The sequence below is a fragment of the Phascolarctos cinereus genome, unplaced genomic scaffold (assembly GCF_003287225.1).
Source record: "Phascolarctos cinereus isolate Bilbo 61053 unplaced genomic scaffold, phaCin_HiC Scaffold_5;HRSCAF=322, whole genome shotgun sequence".
Lineage (NCBI taxonomy): Eukaryota > Metazoa > Chordata > Mammalia > Diprotodontia > Phascolarctidae > Phascolarctos > Phascolarctos cinereus.
The window spans coordinates 154285250-154309393 of record NW_027555958.1 but is presented as its reverse complement, the minus strand read 5'-3'; the positions used below and the strand labels follow the sequence as shown (position 1 = coordinate 154309393).

At 40.5% G+C, this 24144-nt stretch overlaps 1 protein-coding gene across 2 annotated transcripts; it reads left to right on the top strand.

Annotated features, from left to right (window-relative positions):
- Positions 1-419: 419 nt before the first annotated feature.
- MTRES1 (mitochondrial transcription rescue factor 1) lies at positions 420-14198 on the top strand. Of its 2 annotated transcripts, XM_021008160.2 has the most exons (5): positions 420-540; positions 3984-4065; positions 7003-7469; positions 9026-9098; positions 13613-14198. In XM_021008160.2, the coding sequence occupies exons 3-5, from the start codon at positions 7006-7008 to the stop codon at positions 13790-13792; spliced, it is 717 nt and encodes a 238-aa protein (XP_020863819.1). In that variant the 5' UTR covers positions 420-540; positions 3984-4065; positions 7003-7005; the 3' UTR covers positions 13793-14198. The 2 variants fall into 2 exon arrangements, with proteins under 2 accessions (XP_020863819.1, XP_020863818.1); XM_021008159.2 differs by lacking the exon at positions 3984-4065 and having other exon boundaries at positions 421-540.
- The last annotated feature ends 9946 nt before the right edge of the window (positions 14199-24144 follow it).

Below are 24144 nucleotides of genomic sequence, written 5' to 3'. Positions count from 1 at the left end.
TATAGGGAGGAGGAAAAGGGAAGGGGAAAATGTGAAAGAAAGAGAGGAAGACAAGGAGGTAGGGAGGAATAAATGGAAGGAGGGGGCAGAGGGAAGAAAGGAAGAGCAGGGAGAAGTTGAAAGGGAGGCAGAAGAGATTGAAAAGAGAGGCAGAAGAAGGGAAGAAGTTGAGGAACGAAGGAGGGAGAAAAGAGGAAGGCAGAAGGGAAGAATCGGGGACAGAAGGAGGGAGAGAACAATGAGGCTGAATACATTGCGGAGGGCGAAGCCGGGCAGGGTGCAGCCCCGGGAGGGCCGGGCGCGGGGCGGGGCTGGTTCGGGGGCGTGGCCTGGGCCAGGCTCTGGGGCTAGTCCTCCAAGCCCGCAGCTCCAGCAGGGGTCGCTGCTCCGCCGTCCCCGCTCGGCGGCAGCCCCAGGCCGCTCTCTCTCAGCTCTCCACTGTCCTCGTTGCTCTGCGCCGGCGCTGGGGTGGAAGGGGAAGGGGCTGTCAGGCCGGGCCGGGGCAGCAGTCGAGGGGTCCCCGCCCCTTCACGCACTGAGGTAACCCGCCCCCACCGGACGCCCCTCTAAGCCGGGTGGGCGCAGCCGGAGCCCGCGTGACCCACCCACGTCCCCAGATCCGCGGACAAGCCCCGAATGTGTGTGGGGGCTTGCCCACGTGGGTGTGGGGGGCTACAGGGGGAGCGTTAAGGGGGGAGGTAGCCCCAGGGGAGGGGGTGGGGAAGCTCTGTACTGCGGAAACCTGAGCGTCAGGTTTCCCTGTGCTCTTGACCTTGGGGAAAAGGCGCAGGGCTCTGTGGCCTTCCTGTGGGGGAGCCGAGGGGGGAGGGGGCCAAGGAGGAGTCCCGGGCCCTTGGGGGGAGGGGTTAGGAGGGTAGCGGGGGGCAAGGTGAGCCCGGGGCGCAGCGCAGGGCCTTGGGCGCTAGGCCAGGAATCTGGGGGACGCCGGGCTCTGCTGAGGCCTCTACACGCTTTTAACAGCCTTGTGGCTTCGGGCTAGTCACTTTCTCCAGCCTCAGTTTCCTACTCTGTAAAAGGGGAGAATAGTAGTAGCACCTATCTCCCGGGGTGGTTGTGTGTGTGGCTCAAATGTTCTTTGCAAAACTTAAAGCACCATGAAAAAAATGCTAACTTACCGCACTGGGGACTTGCAGAAAGGAAGATCTGAGTTCAAATGCAAGCCTCAGATTCTTAAATACTTCATGACCCTCTGGGCAAGTCACTTAACCTGTCTCCTCAGTTTGCCCACCTGCAAAATGGGGATAAATGATAGCACCTGCCTTCCAGGGTTTTTGTGAGGATTGTATGAGAGTCTATGTAAATCACTTTGTAAACCTTAACTGTGCTGCATAAATGTTGGAATTCTTTTCTTTTCTGAGGAGCCCATTGCCCTTTATAACTCCTAGAATTTCTCTGCAGGAGTGGGGGTGTGCAGCTGACTGAGTAGAAGATTCCCTTGTCTTTGAATAGGAGTTGTTAATTTGGAATCTATGGTGTCCTGTAGATACATTTCATGGAGTCTGAAAAAAAATTATATCTTTATTTTCACTAACCTCTGACTGAAATTTAGCGTTTCTTTCCATTATGAATGTAGGCAATAAGCCAGAGTATTAGTATTAGCGGTACCGTGACATTGTCACCAATAGAAATCAGATATTTTTATAACACATTATAATTGGAGCTATCTCAAAATATTTACACTCCTCACTACTATCCTATATGACTGCAGCTTTCATGTCTAAAGACTGTATTTCAATACAATTTGTTTTCTTTGTAATCTAATGTATCATATATATTAAAAACATTTTGCCGAGAAGGGGTCCATAGGCTTCACCAGACTGCCTAAAGGATCCATGACACAAAATGAGTTTAAGTATTCCTGATAGTGGAAGTCTCAATAGGGATTGATTGAGGTGTGTGTTGCTAGCCTCCTTCCTCTCTTCCTTAATTTCCCTCCTCCTCCCCCAGTGTGAGTACAGAACTTTGTTGGGTTTAGTCTTGACCTTTAAGGAGTGTAGAACACATGAAACAGAGGAGATAATAATATACAATAGATGAGTGGTTTGTGGTATGGTACCAATTATGAGAGCTCTAAGACAGATTGCCCTGAGAGTCCCCAGTGGTGGGACTCTCGCCTTCAAAAGAGCATTGTCTCTTGAGTCAAAGGACCTAGAATCAAATCCCATCTATGACATTTGCTACCTGTGTAACCTCAGGCAAATCATTTATTTTACTTGGGTCTGTTTTTTCATTGTGTAAAATTAGGGGGTTGAACCAGATGGCTTCTGAGGTCTCTTTCTAGCACTAGTTTTGCTGTTTGTCCTTCATTTTCAAAGAGGGCCATGACATCAGGGAGGTGATGCCATGACATGCAAGTGAATTGGATTTAAGTGAGGGAGAGCTGGGCAAAGTCACCAGTCTCACTTTCTCTGCTGGAGCCATCTGGGTCCAGTGGTGAGATATAGATCAGGATGACTGGAGATAGCTCTGGATGCAGTGGGAGACTTTGGGCCTTTTTAACCGGTCTCAGTTTGATTGAGGCAGTGCCCATTCAGTGGTTAAGGCTAGGTAAGAAATGAGGCACAGAATGGCCTCTTTACCTAATTAAAAAAAATATCTATCTATCTATCTATCTATCTATCTATCTATATCTATCTATCTGTCTGTCTATCTCGAACTGGGAGGGGAAGACCCTCAGGGTTTCTGGCCTCTAGTTTTATGATCCATAATGTCTTTAGGCTGGAATAATTTGGGAAGGACTGGGTAGGAATTGTGCATGCAAAAAGGAAAGATTTGAGTGGGATTAAGTAAATGCTATAAAAGTCAAAGCTCCTCTTGAAGGAGGTGTGACAGTTTCTTCTTTCCAGCCATCTTGGTGCCCTGAGGACCTTATCCTTATCCACTTATTCTTGTCTAGAATTATCTACTCTAGGTGGAGGTCCTAAGGGACTACTAAGTGGCTTACTCAAAATCCTATCCAGTGGAATTGTAGAGATTCAATTTGATTTCAGGTCTTTTGACTCCAGATCTTCAAGCCACGGAGAGCTGGCATGAGTTGGCAGAGAACATAGGATCACAGGAGTTAGAGCTAGGAGGGGCTCTAGACATACTCTAGACCAACCCACTGGGTTTTTTTTTTAGATGAAATTGAGCAAGAGAAGGCAAGTGATTTCCATAAGATTTCCATCCCTAGCATTTTACATGGAGTAGTCACTTCATAAATGTTGGCTGAATTGAATTGACTTCCAAATCTAATAGGTATAGCCCTGACCTCTAACCCGAGCACCAATGTTGTATCTGATTGTCCGTAGGACAGCCTTGTCGTTTAGTGGGAAAAGCTCTGGTTTGGCCTCAGGGTCCTGGGTTTTAATCATGACTCTGCCACTTTCTACCTGAGTGACCTTGGATAAGTCATTTGACATTTCTGGGTCTCTCAGTTTACCCATCTGTAAAACGAAAGGTTTGGAGTAGTTGATCTCTAAGGTCTCTTAGCTTTAAATCTCTAGTCCTACGTCCCTACGTTCAGGGGTTACAGTCCTTTTACATGAATACCAGAAAGCAAAAAATAATTTGCTGAAGTGTGTTAACAAAAGTGATAAAAACTCAGTGCCTTAATCCCTCCCCACTGGGTAGGCACCCCACTAATGCATCTAATTGATGCAACATGTTATTTTGAGCTGATGCTACCATGTTTAGGGCCTTAGCTATACAAAGTAGCTGTTGTGACCATGGGCAAGTCACTTAACTTCTATCTGCCTCATTTTCCTCATCTGTAAAATGGGGATAATAATAGTGTGTACCACCAAAAGCTGTTGTGAAGATTAAATGAGAAAATATTTTTGAAGTGCTATATAAATACTAGCTATTAAATTTATTATTATTGATGGGAGTAGAAGGGCTTGAACTTGAAACTTATTACAGTGGAAGACCATCATAGGGAAGAGACCTCTAAGCCCATCTAATCCAACCCCTTCATTTTACAGATGAGGAAACTGAGGCCCAGGGAGGTTAAGCATCAGAGATAGTGTTTGACTCCAGAGACACTGCCCTTTCCCCTCATCCAAGGTACGCAATATTTCCTGTCTCCTGAGTTGCAGATAGTTCTTCCCTTAGCTTATGAAGTATTTCAGGGTGTTATGGAAAGTATATTCTTTCACAGAAAAGGAAGAGGTTAAGTAACAAGTCTTGGTTACTTGGTGATTTGGGGAGGGAGAGGAAGTAGATTTTGGAAGTGCTAAAAAGCATTGTGTAATGTATGAAGAGCTAGTCTCTCAGTTTGTAGCCCTTGGTTTCAAGTCTTACCGATGACATATCAGCTATGTGACTGGGTAAGTCACCTAACCTCTGAGTGCCCCAGAGTGCCTCAGTTATCCAGCCTGCCCAAGTCACCTAATGTCTGAGTTTCCCAGGCAACTCTTTAAAACTACAAGTTGCAGAGAAGGGGTTCCTATACTGATGAAATCACAAGTCCCAGTTCAGAATTTATCCAAAGTGATAAATAGAATAGATCCTACCCTTTCTGGGTTGTTAGTGTTTTGATGCCTTGCAAACCTTAAGTGTTATATAAATTTAAATTAATCCTATTATTGTTACATGTAGATTCACTAGAAACAGCTAGATTACATAGTACTGATGGATTAGGAAGACCTGAGTTCAAATCCTGCCTCAGATACTTAGTCACTGTTTTCTTTCAATTTTAGTTTCCCCACTTTTAAAATAGGGATAATGACCCAGCAATAGCACTCCTAGGGCTGTATCCCAAAGAGATCATACAAATGGGAAAAGGACCCACATGTACAAAAATATTTATAGCAGCTCTTTCTGTGGTGGCAAAGAATTGGAAATTGAGAGGATGCCCATCAATTGGGGAATGGCTGAACAAGTTGTGGTATATGAATGTAATGGAATACTATTGTGCTATAAGAAATGATGAGCAGGAAGACCAGAAAAACCTGGGAAGACTTGTGTGGTCTGATGCTGAGTGAAGTGAGCAAAACCAGGAGAATGTTGTACACAGTAACAGCCATGTTGTGCGACGACTAAAATTGATAGACTTAACCCTTCTCAGCAATACAAGGATCTAAGGTATCTCCAAAGGCCTCATGATGGAAAATGCTGTCCACATCCAAAGAAAGGATGTGGAGTTGGAATGCAGATTGAAGCATACTACTTGCTATTTTTTTTTCTTCTGTTGTGTTTTGTTTCCTTTTTCTGGTGGTTCCTTCTATTGGTTCTAATTCTTACTTATAACATCACTAAAGTGAAAATATGTTTAATAGGAATGTATATATATACCTTATATCAGATTGCATGTTGTCTTGGAGAGGGAGGGGGAGAAAAATTTAAAACTCAAAAGCTTATGGAAGTGATTGTTGATAAATCAAAATAAATTAATTACATTTTAAAAAGAGATAATGACAGCATTTACCTCATGGAGTTGTGAGGATCAAAGGAAATAACATGTAAAGGACTTTGTAAACCTTAAAGCCCTATATAAAGCCAGCCATTCTTCACTGTTACTGATCTAGATCTTCTCTGTCTCCATGGCCTTCTCTGGTAAACTACTCTGGACCAAATGTCCCTTCTGTTAATAGTTATGACCCGTCTTCTGCCAAATGGGACAGGATGGGATGAAAAGTAATTTCTGGCAGTATTTCTTCATCAGTATGAGTAAGTGACTGAGAGTCTGTGGCCTGTAGTTGGGTTAGCCATATGACAGTGTGTGGCTTTCACTGCCTGATAAATTGTTTACATCACAGGAAGTACTTTCTTGGGAGAATTTTAAATTAGAGCTATTCTGTAAAAGCAGCCCCTGATTTGAGCCTGCTCTATTTCTTACGTGAGATGCAGAAGTAGACTAGGGGACCCTGAAAGCACTAGGACAGGAGGTCGTGTGTTTAGCGTTCTTCTGTCTCATCAAACCAGCAAAAAACAAGGCCCCAAACGGCAGCAGATGGAGGCTGGCAGCATGTCACAGTAGCTTCTAACTGCATGCTTTTGTGTGAGACTTGTGGATGGCTATTGTTGAACACTTTGTGTTATATGGCGAGATGAAAGGGGAAAAAAGATAATGAACTGTGAGTGTCATTATTAAAGGATATCAATTGTAAAGTATAACCTTAGCAAAAGAGTACTTTTTCAGACTCAAGTACCAACTGTTGGCCATTTAGAAAGCGTTTGTGTTTTATGGTTGTAGAATCAGTTTCTAAAACCAGTTTTGCACACATTGGGAAGCTTATTTATATATTCTATAAGAAGGTGGTTTCTAGGTAAATTGATTGTTCTTTGGCTCACTTTGGTGGTATATGAAAATTTTTATATCATTGACATTACCCTCCCTCAGCCCCTTGTCTTTTTGTTTCCTGGCTTGCCTATTTTTCTGCTATGGGTTGGAGAAGGGACCTTGCCTCTGGTGACCTAGTCAGAGCCAAAAGTCCCTTCTGTTCATCTTTATCATCCATTCTCTATCAGATAGAACAAGATAAGGAAAATGCTAAGGGAAGAGGAGGAAGTGAAATTCAAATCTCTCGATTTAGCTAGTTAGCAGTTTGGGTTGAGGTCAGGAAGGAGGTTGAAATGAGGGAAGGTTGAGAATTTTCTTTGGATTTCACAAATCCTTGTTATCACATCTCATTAGCATAATCAGGAACACTATTTACAGAAGAATTTTCCTTAAAATTTTCTCTACATAATTTTCCAACTTTAAAAAAAAATTATTAGGAAATTACCAATAATTGTACCCATTGGCATGCTTGGCCACTATTCCCAAAGCTAATTCTTTTCCTTAAGTAGAACCAAGGCTGTGTATGAATAAATGGCTTAATTACTTTGAATGTGTGGAGCATAGTCACTTACTTGAATCATATCCTCTAGCTGTAGGAAAGAATTAAATTCGACCTAAGAAAAGGAGATGGCAGGTCTATATTATGAATTTTTTATGTTATGCAATTTCAGTAATACCACATTTGGAAAATACATCTGATTTAATGTCTTCTGTTTCAGGTGATGTGTGCTATGACTAGTCTCAGATTGCCCATCCGTGCTTTAAGAAAACCGAATGTCTGGATAGGACCCTGGGGGACATCTCTTGCACATAAACCCTGTACCTCTTGGAGTCAGTACATAAATTCTGCTAGTTATCAGTTAAACACATCAAACTATAGAACATTATTCTTCTGTGGCATTTCCTCTGTGAAACTCCCAGGGCTTTTAATATCCCCAGAATGCATTTCACTCTTTTCTATAAGACTCAAAAGCAACACAGGGTCTAAAAAGACCAGTAAAAAAGCTTTGCAGAAAGTAGAAGATGATGACGATGATTCTGATGAAGATCGGGGAGAGATGAGTGAGCAGGAAGATGAATTTGAAGATGACCCCAATGTAGTAAAAGACTATAAGGATCTGGAGAAAGTCGTCCCTTCTTTTCGGTATGATGTCATCTTGAAAACAGGGCTGGATCTTGCAAGAAAGTAAGTTTGGAAGGTGTATGATGGTACTAACCATTAGCTATTTTGTTTTTTATATCAGTTGATGTAGTCTAGCTTTACAAATACTCATGTGCCCACCCTGGATGACTAATAGCATAGAATAATAGAATCACAGAATTTCAGAGCTAGAAAGTTCCCAAGAGGTCATCTTATCCAGTATCCTCATTTTACAAGTAGAGAAATCAAGGTTTATAAACGTTAGTGACTTGACACCCCGCAGCGAGTTTTGGGGAGAGTTGAGAACAGAACTTAGGTCTTCTGCCTCTTAGACCAAAGTTCTTTCCACTTTGCCATATTATTTATACTAAAAATGGGGGGGCGTTAATTTAAAAGTGGCCTTTGGCTACTTTTGGATCCATGGGGAAGGATGAGGCGTAGGATGGTTGGTCACACAAGTTGATTTTTTAAACAGTTTTTTAGGGAGTCATTAATGTTTTTCTGTACCTCTTGCTCAGCTAGCTATAAAAAGAGTGAAGATTCTCTGGAAGCTGATAACTTTAAAGCATTTTACTCTCCACAGTTGAGTTTATTAAGCATTACTTTTCTCTGTCACTTTATTCCCTTGTTTATTCAAGCGTTCAGTTTGCCAGACATCCTGTGTGTATATAGAGGACTGTTTAGTTTTTCAGTGCCTTGATGCATCTTCGACACCTGTATGGACACAGCATGTATTGGAGCTTCAGGCAGTCAGTGGCAGTGACTGCCATCAGCACATAGTGGCCTGATTCTCCTCTGGCCAGTCAGAATGATCCCTATATTCTCCATTCTAAAGTCTGATGGTCCTACTAAGGTGGCTTTTCTCTCTACCACAGGCATATCTGCTACTTAGTTTATATAAGCCAAATCACAGAGAACAGGAAAAACAACAACAACAAAAGAAAAAAGAAACAACCCCTTGCTTGTTATTTGATGGTCTTAAAAAAATAAAAAGCCAAGTGAAAATGAGATAGTTTTTTGTGTCTTTTCTCTTAATCCAGTTGCGACATAAATTTCAGTAGGATGAGATAAACATGGGAGATGCCCATTTAGCAGCTGTTTAATTGCAGTACAGCTGTGGGGTTTGTAGATGGCACTCACTGTACGTACTGCTTCCGATTTCCTAGAGCAAAAAAAAAATGATGATAAAGAATACAGTAACTCTTTTTAGGAGGATCTCACCAATTTGGCAGCTCTTAGTTGATAAGGTTGATAAATTGGCAGACAAGTTCCCAGGTGGCAGGATACCAGAGAGGCCCTGCCCTAGACAGTAACCTCAACGTGTGCCCATGTTGGGCTCATTAGAGTACTAGTTGGCAACACAAGGGCAGCAGTGTGACATCTGTGCATCAGTTCACTGATTCGGAAATGGCCTTTGGTGTCATTGTTTTAGACACACGTGGAATTAACCCTTGATGCCGCATTGCTTTCAATGTGAACAATCAATTTAGTCCCCTAGTTATTCATTCACTATTGCTGGTAGACTTTCTCCAGCAAGTCTGTTGACTGTTGTAAATACAATACTACTCTACAGCATCACTCTCTCTTTTTTTCCCCTAAAGTAAAATAGAAGATGCATTCTATAAAGGTGAACTCAGATTGAATGGAGAAAAATTGTGGAAGAAAAGCAGAACGGTGAGTTGTTGAAACTTAAGTTGACATTGAAATACATTTGTCAGAGATACTGCCAGTCCTGAGCTGATGCCGCTCCTTCCCTCATCCCAAATCCATTCATTCCCCTGGTAGGAACATGAGTACTCAAAGCATAGCCAGGGCCAGTGGCCCTTAAGAGATTTTGGTGGGAATGAGAGACAAAGATCATATTAAAGAATTTTATTCTTCAGCAGTTTCAGTGGTCATTTTAATGATTCATCTCTTTTTTTCTATAGTATTGGAAGTCAAAGTCAGAAACTAGGAAGATCCATTGACTAAACCCTTGAGTTTTCTTTGCTTCTTCCACAGTAACACACCCTAAATAGCAGTGGAGATGGTTTTCATTCGAGGGTTTCTTTGGCTTCACATCAAAGAGCCAGTGTTCTCTTCAGTAGTCAGTTAAACAAATGTCTCTTCCTAGCCCAGTGCTAGGTCCTGTAGGAAATACAGAATAAGCACGTGACAAGGCCTTTGCTGTCAGTGAACTTACAATCATTAGAACAGCACAAGGCAGCACCACAATTGGGTTTGGCCAGAAATGGTGCTGATAAACAGTGCCTATAGGAGTTTTGAGAATTTAGCGAAAAAGGATCCCTGTGGGCTGAAGTCCTTAAGGGTTCAGGAGGAAGTGAGACTTGAGATGGACCTTGGAGGAGCAGGAGGTATGGTTTAGATGGAGGATTCTGAGCCTGGCATTTGGAAATTTGTTGTTTTCTTAAATTTAGGTAACTGTTCTAATTATTTTCCTTTGTAATTCTATGTATTGTATTTTATTTCATTTAGTAAAAACCTTTATTGTAAGAAGAGTTCTGTCAACTTCACCAGATTGACTGCTAAAGAGGTTCATGACATGGAAATGGTTAAAGACCCCAGGTTCAGACAGAGAGAGGGAAGAAAATAGAAAAGAGTGTGGGGTAGGTGAAGGACAGTAAGGAGACATTGGACTTTGTTAGTATTATTGAAGTAAAAACTTTAAAAAAATTAAACATGTTTAGTGGATATTTTAGAATCATGTATTTTTTTCCTATGGTGTGAAACATGTATAACTAATGCTTTCAGTGCCCTAAAGGAACTACTTTGCATAAGATGTAAACATGTGAATTTCAGAGGGCACCTGTTACTGTAGAAGCTTCCTTTGAAAGCCAGAATAATTTTTGCAGGTAAGAATTTAGTAGGGATCCCAGTAATTCTGGGAAAAACAGCTAAGGAGTACTTTTTATTTTTCATTGTAAACTCCCTTTTCATTTCAGAATGATTCTTGGCACATTGGTTTCTAAGAGCAGTGTCTTGATAATTCTAGGGCACTCCACGGGATGTTCCTTGTTTGGGGGAATGTTATTGTAGAAGCTCTCCCAACTAAACATATAAGACATGAGGAAAACCTCTTTATTTCTTCCCTCTTCCTCCTAGTTTCATAGTCCCTGCCCTCAGGCAAATGAACTCTTCCTCTTTGACCTTTATGGTTTTTATAGTGGGAGATCTCATGTCAGTCAGTCGCTGCAGATATAAATTGCAAAAATTTTAGCAAATTGGTCATTCATCCTGAAGCTGGGCTGAGCATTTTGTATCTTTGCTTTTTTTCCTTGAACTTAGTCCAGCGACTTCCTCAGTTCTAATAACTATTGTATTATTCTGCATACAATATTCCCAGAGTAAAAAATGATTGCATCCCAGCCTGGTCATCTCTTCACTCCCAACACTATGCCTTTTTTCTCCCTGCTATGATGTATTGTTAACTACCGCCTAATTGCTTCTTTACCAGCCCATCTTCAGTTTTATATTGTGCCTCACTGCTTTCCAGATTTCTCATGGGGGGTCAGTGGAGGTTGGGGGCAGTATTAACATTCTGCTGCCAGAGAGGCTGTCCTGCCTGTTACTGGGAAGTCTGGTAGTCATGGTAACAGTGTAACTAAGTGGAGATTTGAAATGTAGATGGTTGGAACCACTGATCCAAGCCAACTCTGCTTTGTATAGATATTGGGCCTGGTTTTCCTCCCTGGACCCCACGATAGGGAGAAGAGGGAACAGAGAATTGTCATTTGGATGCCCCAGGAGGTTGCCCCTGCCTAGGTACTATTCCTGGCTAATCCCTTGTTCAGCATCGAAGCTATGCCAAGAGCCGGCAAAAACTTTTCAAAGTGCTGAAAATGAAGGGCTTTTCAAGTATTAATCTGTGGAGCTAGTAACTTTGTACAGAATATAAGATAACTTTGTATAGCCACGTGCTGTCAAACTCCATCTGCCCCTTATTTAGGCTCCTTAAATAAGCATTTATTATTATGAGAACATACAAGAGATCAGAAAAGCATCAGAAACATTGTTTTCTGAATGAATTTCCTCTGAAACATTCTCCTGAATGAAGTCAAGGGGGGATCCAGTCTGCTGTACATGGTAGTATAATTGTAGACCTTAGACTCAAGCCAGGGGTTCACATCTGAGCTCTGATGCTTATTAGCAGTGTGACCAGGCCAGTAACCTAAACCTTTCCTCAGATGTAAAATGAGAGTACTTATACTTCTACTGCTCACCTCAGAGGTGGCTCTAGATTGTAAGTAATGCCAGAGTTCTTGTGAGTAAAGCATTATTTAAACTTTACAAAGTACTACATAAATGTGATAACTTATTACTGTTCTTTCCTCATGGGACAGAATAGACATTGTCTGTTGCTTTCATGCACTTGTTCTCATTTTCCCCCAGAAAATTAGACATTGGATAACCACAACAAGAAAGCTGTGACCAGGTTTTAAAGTTCCTTAAAACTGGTCCAGCTCACTTAATCGGGTGGGCCTGTGCTGTACTGTGGGGCCTATGCCTCTCAGGGAAGGCCAACACATCCTGGAGAACATGTTTTGCTTCCTTTCAGTATGGGGGTGACTAAATTGATAGGTTTTAAAATCTGCTGTTTCATGGGTATCATGCATGCACTGGCTACTAGATTTGAATACAGTTGTGCCAAGTTGTACTGATTCGCCAATTTTTTATTTGAAACAAAGGGCCTTTGATGCCCCCACTGGAGATGGCCTTTGGGCAAGGTGGTCCATGGGTAAATCTCAGTATGGCACTTTTTAGTCTGTCAGAGCTTGAAGTCAGATCAGTCAATTAGTATTTATTAAGGGCCTGCTGTAGGCCACACACTGTGCTAAGGGCTAAGTATACAAAGAAAGGCAAAAAAACAGTTCCAGCTCTCAAGGAACTCTTACAGTCTGATGAAGGAGTCAACTGCAGACAGTTATGTGTGTGTATACATATGTACATACATGCATACATATGTGTGTGTAAATAAAATAGGGATAGTTTCAAAGAAGGGGTAATAAGATTAAGGAAGATTGAAAAAGCCTTGCAGCAGGTGGGACCTTAGAGGTCATCCAGTCTACTCTCATTTTATAGATGAGGAAACTGAGGTCCATATATGTTAAGTGATCAGCACATAGTCATACAGCTAATAAGTTTCTGAGGCAGGATTTGAACTCAAGTTTTTCTGTCCTAAAGGACATTTAGGGATAATTATACACATTTATAGAAAAGAAGGTAAAAATAAGGCACTTATTTTTATAATATAATATAATTTTAAATATAAGGACCATATTTTTTATTCTCACCTGCAGGGCAGAGTAAATTAACTAGCCTTTTAAGTATCTGTGAATCCCAGTCATTTTATATAGGAGAAAACTAAGGTCCAGTGACTTAACCAACATCACAATTAGTTAAGTAGAAAAGCCAGGATTTAAAGCCACGTCCTCTAATTCTAAACTCAATTCTTTCCCACCTTGCATCTCCTGGGGTCTGTTCCTATAAGTCTGATATTTTGAGGTAAAATTTCTGGCTCCTTTCTTACTAGGACTACCTACGGACATGTTGTTTGCTTCCATTTCTGCAAGAAAATGTTCAGTGTCTGATAGGATGGATGACTGTGGGTTCTACAAGAACCAGACTGAAAGTCTGTGCACCAAGGTTATTTGGCAGACAGATAAACAGACCTAATTTGAAACCAACAAAAAGGTAGTATATCATAGCACCCCTGTGACTTGCAAAGTGCCTCCCTGTGCTCATGCCTAGTGCAAACTTGTACTTGAGTCTTTACCTCACAGGTGAGCCCTTTGGAACATTACAGCAGAGTGAATGGTGGAATCTCCAAAGACTTGTCAGGAGTTCACCAAAGCAACAGGTTATTTGAGCCTGATCTTCCTTCTATAATGAATCATAAGATCATAGAGGTCATCTGGTATAGCCTTTTTGTTTTATGGCTGAGAAAAATGAGGCCCAGAAGGTAGTTAAATGGCAGGCAAAGGACTAGTGGGAAGCAGCCTTAGAAGGAAAACCAGGCTTTCTGTGTGTACTGAGTCCTGCCCTGCATTGTAGGAAGATAATCACTGTGCTCTGTTGTCAGTACCAGCTGAATTTCTAGCTCATGAAAAACAAATCATACTCAAATGGAGTGTTTTATAAGCCAGTCTCTATTTTCCAAAATGTCATAATGATCACTTTTAAATTTTCAGGTGAAAGTGGGTGATACACTGGATCTCATCATTGGAGAGGATAAAGAATCAGAAACAGAGACAGCTATGCGAATTGTCCTGAAAAAAGTGTCAGAAGAGAAAACTGAGTCTGAAAAGTACCGAGTGCTTTTACGCCGGTGGAAAAAAATCAAGTTGCCCAAGAAGAGCATTTCTAAATAACCAGATTCCTATGGTAGCAAGAATACAGGAACTCAAGTGGTTTTCATCTAGTGGGGAAACGGGGCAAAGGGGGCCTTTCTGAAAAAGGACATTTTTATTAAAATAAAGTCTCGTGGGTTCTGGAGTCTGCTAGACCATTTTGTGAAAATGGGGATAAGCAGCACATCTCCATACATGCCTAGTGCTAGGCTTGAGCAAGTTTCTCTTGGTGACTTGGTTAGTGCTTGGTTTGACTTTTTTCCTGGGTGTGGGAATGAATAATATGGTTTCCAGGTCATTTCACCCAGCATAAGATGTGCAGTGAATGAATTAAGTCCAGAGAGCTTTTTTAATGATTTGCTTGTTTTCCTAACTTAACTACCTCATGACTGTGTTGTAAAATAAAACTGGCCTTGTTGTTTCTTAATGTTTTTATTTCAGTTTTATACTTATCAGCCTAAATGCCTCTCTGAGACTAAACTTCCTCTAGCAAAGAAAAGCGCAAGCAAGACTGCTCTTCATCCAGATAACTCAGGTAGAAGTATTAGCGAGGATTGTTCTGGCTCAAGTTACCCAAGTCCACGATGGCCGCCCTTTCAACTCTTTTATCTGCATACCCTTGGGCAGCAGGGGCAAGATGTGACCAACCAGATAAGGTTTGAACGTAAACCAAATAAAATGGGTTAGGAGTCTCCTGGAAGGTGACTGGCTAGCACCACAAGCAGAAATGTTTTTGTTGGTTTGGTTAAGGATGCGCAGTGTCAAAGACTATATTGACTTTTAGGACCTTCTCTTTTGTCCTCAATCTTTGAGCCTTTTAAGGTTGGGAAGGCCCAAGTAAAGGGACTTCCTAGTAATGAAAAAACTTGCTAAGTCTAAATCAAAGCACATGGTACTAGGGCCTGCGACCCAGAAGTCTTCCATCAGCCCTGGTTTATTTTAAAACAGGTCACAGAAAGGTGATTGTAGAAAATTGGTTTTTATTAAAAGGTTAAATAAACTCTCAGGAGCTCATGATAAATGTCCTCTGCAGTGTTGCCAAGGGAATTTTTTATTTTATTTTATGGCTGGTTAATTTAATTTTTACTAAGCCATCATGAATTATTTATGAAATACTTGTGAAGTTGGATCCATGCTCAGATTTTCTCACCTCCCCCCCAAACCTTCCCTTCCATAATGAGAATGCTTAAGATAGAAAGACATGGATGGTGGGAGGCAACCTGTTAACAATGGAAAGAACAGGGCCTGCAACTCAGGAAGACCTGGCTTTTACTCCCATCTTTGCCATTAAATAGGTATGTATTTGGTCAAGTTACTTACTTTAATTAGGAACAGCTAAGTGGTACAGTAGATTAAATTACTGGGTTGGGAGTAAGGAAGATCTGAGTTCAAATCCTACCTCTAACCCAGGGCAAGTCACAATGTCTCAGCCTTAGTTTCTTGGACTGCAAAAAGAGGGGAATAGATTTAATGGCTCTAAGGTCTTTTCCAGCTCTATGCCTATGATCCCTTGTTGTTGTTGAGACGTTAAAGTCGCGTCTAACTCTTTGCAACCCTTTTTTGGTTTTCTCAACAGACACTGGACCAGGTTCACCTTTTCCTTCTCCAGACCATTTTACAGATAAGGAAATCCAGGCAAACAGGGTGAAGTGACTTGCCCAGAGTTATACAGTAAGTGTCTGAGGCTGGATTTGAACTCATGAAAATGAGTCTTCCTGATTCCAAGCCCAGCGCTCTATCCATTGCATCACCTAGCTGCCCCTTTTATCCCATGTACTTCTCCATGATTCAGTTTTTTATCTGTCAGGGATTGTACTTGTCATTTGATTGGTATAGGGAATTTCCAGGTGAAGAAATTTCCTCTTAGGATCTAGGCTGCAGCCTTTTTTTCTTTGCAGTGTATCTTTTTAAAGCTGTCTAGAGTGCTGTACACCCAGTTTGGGACAAGTGGCTGAGTGACTTCCACATGGTGATATAGCCAGCATGTCACAAACAGGACTTGAACCCAGGCTCTCCTGACCTTGAAGCCAGCTCTCAATCCACTCCATTAAATGAGAATAATACTGCCCCACTTAGGTTAATGTGAGGATCAGAAGAGAGATGAAAATACTTTGAGAATGTTTTGAAAACCATGGATTTTCTCCTTTGGGCTCACAGAATGATTGACAAATGAGCTTGATTCCCTCTCTGGGTTTGACCTAGGCCAGACTTGGTCTTCCTTAAAAGTTAAAGTAAGGAAAAAGCATTTCATTACCAAAAAAAAGCATGTATTACAAGATTCCCTATGGATAAGAGAAACTAGTAATGTATTTAGGAAACATTAGCTGTGGCATAAAAGCAATTCATAAATGCTTTATGGGACTCTCGAAACTCATTCATTACTCTACGCTAGTGACAGCTGCCCCATAAACTAATCATGGTGAGGTTCCATTAATGAAAATGTGAATAGAATGAAGAAAAACAGTTTAAGAGATTCAATCATTCTTATACCTGTTAGAGGAAGAGATTCAGTCTTCTATGAAAACATGGAAAATGCCCCCATTTTTCTACTTGATAGTTTTTAACGGATGATCTAAAAGTCTGAATTTCAGCTTCACAGTTGAGAAAAATGAAAGAGAAGAGAGGAAAGCCCCAGGTCTTTTCTCAGTAGCTATCATCTTTTCAAAGAAACTTTCTTTTAAGAAACATGATGCTAATTATATTTCCCTGATAAATGGCACTTGCTGTTTCCCGGAAAACTGCATGGATCACTAGGCAAGAGGTCCATTTTCTCTTTACTTTTTCATGGAAAAAAGCAGCACTTTGTGTATAACTCCTAAGTTAGGGTTTATTGGGGCAGTAATGGGCTAGAGAGGCTATCACTTTTCAGGAAAGCAAAGGAAAACTGATTTTGTCTGATGAGAAAAAAAAGCACATAAACTCTCCTAAGGTCACGCCTTGTACACAGGAGTAGGTGATGCTTTCCTAGAACTGTTTTCACATAGAAACCTTGCATTTAGAACAAGACTATTGTATTACATTAGTCAGAGAATCGTCAGTTATGGAAAACTCCGTTAAAGGCAATATGGTTTAGGGCACACAGGGATGGGGGGAAAGAAGGTGATGGTACTACCAGGAAAGAAATCACAACTAAAAGACAGTTTTTGTTCCCCACAGACAAAGCTTTTGAGCACAAGTCACCTTCCCTTGCTGTTGATTAGGATCCAGCAGTACCTGTTTTAGGTGCAGATTTGTATTCAAGTTGTGAACAGAGAATGAGAATTCTAACACTTTAAACTAGAGGTGGGTAGAACCAATCACTCATTAGTAGGATTGCTGGGGATGTTTTTCGTATGTCCAGCCAAAGCATCCTGAAAATAACTTTTAAATCTATCTGATCCAAGAATGATACTATGACAGTTAAAGTAATAGTGACTAGAGAGTTTCCAGAGAGGATTCAAAGGACACGGTCAGGACACAATCTAAATGTCACTTGTTGCCATCTTGTGATTTAAATATCCCCTTTCTTAATAATTCCCTTAACTGCTGATCCATCTGATGATGACATGTAGTTGGGGCAATATTACTAACCCCATATGAGAAATGAAACCAAGGCCAAAGTGAGGTTAAGGTAAGATGTTTCAAAACTCCAATTTTCTGCTTGTCACAAACAAGGGTAGAAGCAAAGGTTTAACATCCCGAATAGGACAATACACCACCATAAAGCAGGGCTGCTGAGCTCTGCTAATAGCATTCACCTCACACTTAACAACTGTGTATTTCAATCTCCAGAGGAATAAGAGGGCCAAGAAATGGTGCAGCCCTGTGGGCATGCCTTAGGCAGGACAGCAATCCAACCCTATTTGCAATGGTCTTGTCTCACTATTTGCACCAAGCAGAGGAACAAAATTCTGGATTTGGTTGTACTTGAGTTTCTGTTTCTTACACACTACTTTCAGGGCAAGGGGGTGAGGGAAGTAATTTTTGAGCTAGTTATCACTGGAAACCATCTTCTGGAAAAAAGTCATCTTTTAGCCAATTGGACTTAAAAACTATCATGGTGATTTTTTTAAATTTTAAAAATGAGCTCTATCTTATCTATCAAAATGATGCTCCTGATAATAGCCTAATTTTCTAACAATTTTGATGGGTCTGCCATTGGGAACATGCACTGTCTCCCTGTGTCCCCCAGTTGAGGCCAAGATGGCAGCTTTAGCCTTCTCAGAGGTTGGATAGTTGTTTTTTTTTTAATTTAAGCCTTACTTTTAAAAGGGGCAGTAGTCAAAGACCAAAGAAAAATCCTTTATAGCTACACAGCCAATTGAAAAGGCAAAAACCAATGTCATGTAATTAGCTAGAAAGCTAAAGAGCCATGACTATCTGCTCTGCCTTTAAAATAATATATGAACTCTTGGTGGGTAAGGACCAAGGCTTTCCTTTTTCTTAGCAACTACTGAGTTGGTACCTAAGCATCTGTTAAACACCTACTATGTACCAGGCACTGAGCTAAGTACTCGGGATACGAACAAAGGCACAAAACTGTTCTTTCTCTCAGGAAGCTCAGTTGAACATGGGAGTCAACATGAAAACCACTATGTACAAATAAGATTTATAGGATAGAGGCAGAGCCAAGATGAGGGAGTAAAGGCAGGGATTCACCCGAGCTCTTCCCCAAACCTTCCTAATACCTTTAAATAATGACTCTAAACAAATTCTAGAACAGCAGAACACACAAAAAGATGGAGTGAAAATTTTCCAGCCTAAGACAGCTTAGGAGATTGGCAAGAAAGGTCTGTTGCAACAGGGGAGGAGCACAGTCCAGTGAAGATGGGGGCAGTGTAGACCAGGTCCCAGCAAACCAGGAGCAGGCCTTTGGACAACTGAGTCTGTGGCAGCACTGGTGCTTTCCAGACCTCTTGGCCCCGCCGATGGTAAGGGGATTGGATAATGGATCAGAAGGAGATTTACAGGGGTCCCTTTGCTGGCACCAGTGATAGGACTCTGTTGCATTGCCTATACTTGGATCTTTGTCACAGTCCTGGGTCTTAGTCCCATGTGAGAAGGAGCACTAGCACAGCAAAACTTGTGGTTGCAGGGCAGCAGGGACCCTGGTCACAGTTCCAGGGCTGAAAAGAGTACTTGTGGTCACTCACAAATCAGTGCACAGTACAGGACAGTAGTAAACACATCTCTTCCTAGAACATACCACCACTCTGGAAGAGCCAAAAACTTACAGGGTCCCTAGAATTACCTCTGAAAACTGATGTACAAAAACCTGAAGCTTGGGGCAGTGCCACCTCCACTTGGGAAGCAGAGACCCACTTTAGCATAGAGTTAAAAGTCAAAAAAAATAAAATAAAATAAAATAAAATAAAATAAAATAAAACAAAATAAAATAAAGTAAAAAAAAATAGGCTGGAAAATGAGCAAACAACAAAAAAAATCTAACCATAGGAAGTTACTATGGTGACAAGGATGATCACAACACACACTCCTAAGATGACAAGGTCAAAATTCCTGCATTCAAAGTGTCCAAGAAAAATATGAATTCGTCTCAGGCCATGGAAGAGTTCAAAAAAGATTTTAAAAATCAAATAAGAGAATCTGAACCCATAAAAGGAAAAGACCATGTCTTTGGAATGTGGACCCCAAAAAGGAAAAGCCCTGGACTTTCCCATATGGCCAAATCTCTGGCGATTGCCTGAAGGCAGTCCTATCAACTGGCCTTCATTATCACCTACACCCAGTCTCCCAATTCTCTGTTACCTCTAACCTATGCTAGCCCTCCATTGTCTTACCTCCCTATGGCCCCAGCCACTTCCCACCCTTAATCCTATCTAGGCTCCATTCTCCCTTGGCCACGTGGTCTAGGTCCTGGGCTTTCTGTTACTTCAGTCACCCCAGCTTACTGGCCACTCCCATCCAGATCCTCCTTACCCTCCTCCAATCACCCCGGACTACTTGGCCACTCCTAGATCCCTCCCACAGTCTTTCTGTATATAAGGTCCATCTGGCCTTCATTAAGGTGCTCAGATTCTTAAGATCTGGCCCACTTGCATTAGTGATACGAATATTCAGATTCCTTAAGAATCTGGCCAGTATGGCAGACTCCTTAAATCTCATCTACCTCCAATTGATGTTCTAATAAATCTTGTCTTTGGCTGAAAAAAAAATCAAGAGAGGCAAAGGAAAGATCAGGAAGAGAAATGAGAGTGATGCAAGCAAATCATGAAAAAAGAGTCAATAGCTTGGTAAAGGAGACTCAAAAAACAATACTTAAGAAAATAACACTTTAAAAAATAGAATAAGCCAAATGGTAGAAAAGGCACAGAAATTCAATGAAGAGAAGAATGCCGTGAAAAGCAGAACTGGCCAAATGAAAAAGATATACAAAAATTCACTGAAGAGAACTACTCCTTAAAAAGTAGAATTGACCAAATGGAAAAGGAGGTACAAAAGCACACTGAAGAAAATAATTCCTTAAAAGTTAGAATTGGGCAAGTGGAAGCTAATGACTTTATAAGACATAAAGAAACAATCAAACTAAATCAAAAGAATGAAAAAAAATAGAAGAAAACGTGAAGTATCTCATTAATAAAGAGATCCAAGAGAGATAATTTAAGAATTATTGGGCTACCTGAAAGTCATGATCAAAAATACAGCCTAGACATCATCTCTCAAGAAATTATCAGGGAAAACTGCCCTGATATTCTAGAACCAGAGGGTTAAAATAGAATATATATATATATATACACACACACACACACACACACATACACACACATATGTGTGTATATATGTATGTATATATATACACATACATACACATGTATACATATATATATATACACACACATATAAAATAGAATAAAAATAGAAATTGAAAGAGTCCATCCATTACCTTTTTTTTTTGGGAGGGGGTGAGGCAAGTGGGGTTAAGTGACCTGCCCAGGGTCACACAGCTAGTAAGTTTCAAGTGTCTGAGATCATACTTGAACTCGGGTCCTCCTGACTCCAAGGTCAGAGCTCTATCCACTGTGCCACCTAGCTGCCCCATACCCATTACCAAAATAAAAACCCCCAGGAATATTATAGCCAAATTCTAGAGCTCCCAAATCAAGGAGAAAATACTGCAAGCAGCCAAAAAGAAACAATTCAAATATCGAGAAGCCAGTCAGGATAACACCAGATTTAGTAGCTTCTACATTAAAGGATCAAAGAGCTTGGAATATGATATTCTGTAGGGCAAAAGAGCTAGAATTACAACCAAGAATCACCAACCCAACAAAACTGAGTATAGTCCTTCAGGGAAAAAATGGATATTAGAGGACTTTTAAGCATTACTGATAAAAAAGACCAGAGCTGAATAGAAAATGTTACTTTCAAATACAAGATGCAAAAGCATAAAAAGGTAAACACAGAGAAATCATAAGGAATTTGATAAGGTTAAACCATTCATATTCCTACATGAGAAAATGATATTTTTAACTCCTAAAAACTTTCTCATTATTAGGGCAATTAGAAGTATACACAGACAGAAAGCAGAGTTAAATATGATGGTATGGTTATCTAAAAAAAAAAATTAAATTAAGGGATGAGAAAGAAGAATGCACTGGGAGAAGGAAAAAGGGAGAGGCAGAATGGGACAAATTATCTTATATGAGAGGCCTGAAAGAGATTTTACAGTGGAGGGGGAAAAGGGGAAGGGGTGCACATGAACCTTACTCTCAATGGAATTGGCTCAAAGAGGAAATAACATACACATTCAGTTGGGTGTAGAAATCTGTCTTACCATACAGAAAAGTAGGAAGGGAAGGGGATGAGGAAAAGGGATAAGGGAAGGGTTGGGGGGGGCAGCTGATATAAGGGAGGGCAGTTAAAAATCAAAAGCAAAACATTTTGAGAATGGATAGGGTAAAAGGAGAGAGTAGGACAAAACGGGGGAAACAGGATGGAGGGAAATGCATAGTTGGTAATCATTACTGTGAAAAAAAATTTTACAGTGAGTTTCTCTGATAAAGACTCCATTTCTCAAACATACAGAAAACTGAGTCAAATTTATAGAAATAAGAGCCATTCCTCAATTGATAAATGGTCAAAGGATATGAACAGGCAGTTTCCCAAGTAGTCAAAGGTATCTATAGTCATATGAAAAAAATATTCTAAATCACTATTGATGAGAGAAATGCAAATTAAAACAACTCTGAGCTACTATCTCACACCTGTCAGATTGGCTAATATGATAGAAAAGGAAAATGACAAATACTGGAGGGAATGTGGGAAAATTAAAACACTAATGTATAATTGGTGAAGTTGCATATTGATTCAACTATTCTGGAGAGCAATTTGGAGCTATGCCCAAAGAGCTAAATACCCATGCATACCTTTGACCAAGCAATAATACTACTAGTTCTGTATCCCAAAGGGATAAAAAACAAAAAAGGACCTATGTGTACAAAAATATTTTACAGCAGCTGTTTTAGTGGTGGCAAAGAATTGGAAATTGAAGGGATGTCCATCAATTGGGGAATGGCTGAGCAAGTTGTATATGACTGTGATGGAATACTATTGTGCTTTAAGAAATGATGAGCAAGATGCTCTCAGAAAAACACGAAAAGACTTACATGAACTGATGCAAAGTGAAATGAGTAGAACCAGGAGAAACTGCATACAGTAACAGCAATAATGTATAATAATCTACTATGAATAACTTAACTATTCTCAGCAATACAATGATACAAGATCCTACAATTCTGTAGGACTTATGATGAAAGGTGCTGTCCATCTCCAGAGAAAGAACTGGAAGAGCCTGAATGCAGATTAAAGATACTTTTTCATTACTTTCTTATTCTTGGGGTTTTTCTTTCTTTTTTTTTTTTGGTCTGTTTTCTTTCATAGAATGACTTAAATGGAAATGTGTTTTGTATGATTACATGTATAACTTATGTCAAATTGCTTGCTTTCTCAATGAGGGGGAGGCAAGGGAGGAAGAGAATTTGGAACTCAAAATTTGAAAAAAGAATGTCAAAACTTTTTACATGTAATTGAGAAAAAATAAAATGTTAAATAAGAAAAAAAAGATTTACAGGATAAATTAGAGATAATCAATAGAAGGAAGGCACTAGCATTAAGTGAGATTGGGAACGGATTCTCCTAGAAGATAAGATTTTAACTGGGATTTAAAAGAAGCCAGGAGACAGAATATTCCAGGCATGGGGAACAGCCAACAAAAATGCCCAAAGCCAAGAAATGAAGTGTCTTGTTCATGGAACAGCTGGGAGGTCAGTGTCACTGGATTGCAAAGTATGTGGGAAGAGGAGGGAAGTAAGGTGTGAGAGACCCAGGCTGTGAAGGACTTTGAATGCCAAACAGGATTTTATATTTGATCCAGGTGACAGGGAGCCACTGGAATTTGTGTGTGAATGAGTGTGATTTTGTATGACACATGGTCAGATCTTCACTTTAGGAAGGTCAATTTTACTGCTGGATGAAGGGCTGAGGCTGGGAGACCAACCAGTAGACTAATGCAGTAGTTTAGTTGTGAAATGATGAGGGCCTACACCAGGGCAGAGGCAGTGTCAAGAAGAGAGTGAAGGGGACGTATAACTTTGAAAATGTAGTACTTTACATCTGTTACCTCATTTGATCTCCATACATCCCTGTGAGGTGAGTTCTATTATTATTCCCATTTTACAGATAAGGAAATAGTGTGAAATAGGTTACCTAACTTGTCTAGCAAGTATCAGGTGAAATTTGAACTCAGATCTTTCTGACTCCAAGCCTAGCGGCCTTAACCACTGTGCCACCTCACACTTACATAGTCCTTTATAGTAACAAAGTGCTTTTACCACATATTATCCCTTTTTTGAGATTCTGACTTGCTCCCCATGGTACAAGTAGTAGTATTCTCACTGGGGTCACGGAGAGTTGGAAAGCCCTGAATTCAAATCAAGACTCAAGACGCTAACCGTTGACACTGTGGGCAAGTCACTTAACCTGTTTGCCTCAGTTTCCTCATCTGTAACATAAGCATAAGAACACAGACCTTGAAGGTTTGTTCTGAGGATCAAACGAGATGATAATTGTAAAGTACTTATTGGCACAGTGCCTGGTACATAGTACGAGCTATATAAATGTTTGCTATTTACTATCATTATTATGGTCATCTTTTTAAATTTAATTAATTAGTATATCACGAAAATTAGATTGAGAAAGGTTAAATGATTTGTCCAACACAGGTCACATAGCAGAAATCAGGTTTCAATGCAAGTTTCCTGACCTCAAATCTAATACTCTTTCCACAATCCCACTGTGTCTGCTTCCAGGAATGGCAAAACTTAAAAATATTTCAAAACTGTTTATCACAATGTATTAAGCTATGCATAGAAATCCCT

Bases quoted from the DNA above. Each gene is read 5' to 3' on its own strand.
- MTRES1 (XM_021008160.2), top strand. From the start codon at position 7,006: ATGTGTGCTATGACTAGTCTCAGATTGCCCATCCGTGCTTTAAGAAAA. The intron at 7,470-9,025 runs GTAAGTTTGGAA...TTTCCCCTAAAG, and splicing joins GGGCTGGATCTTGCAAGAAA to TAAAATAGAAGATGCATTCT. The intron at 9,099-13,612 runs GTGAGTTGTTGA...TTAAATTTTCAG, and splicing joins TGTGGAAGAAAAGCAGAACG to GTGAAAGTGGGTGATACACT.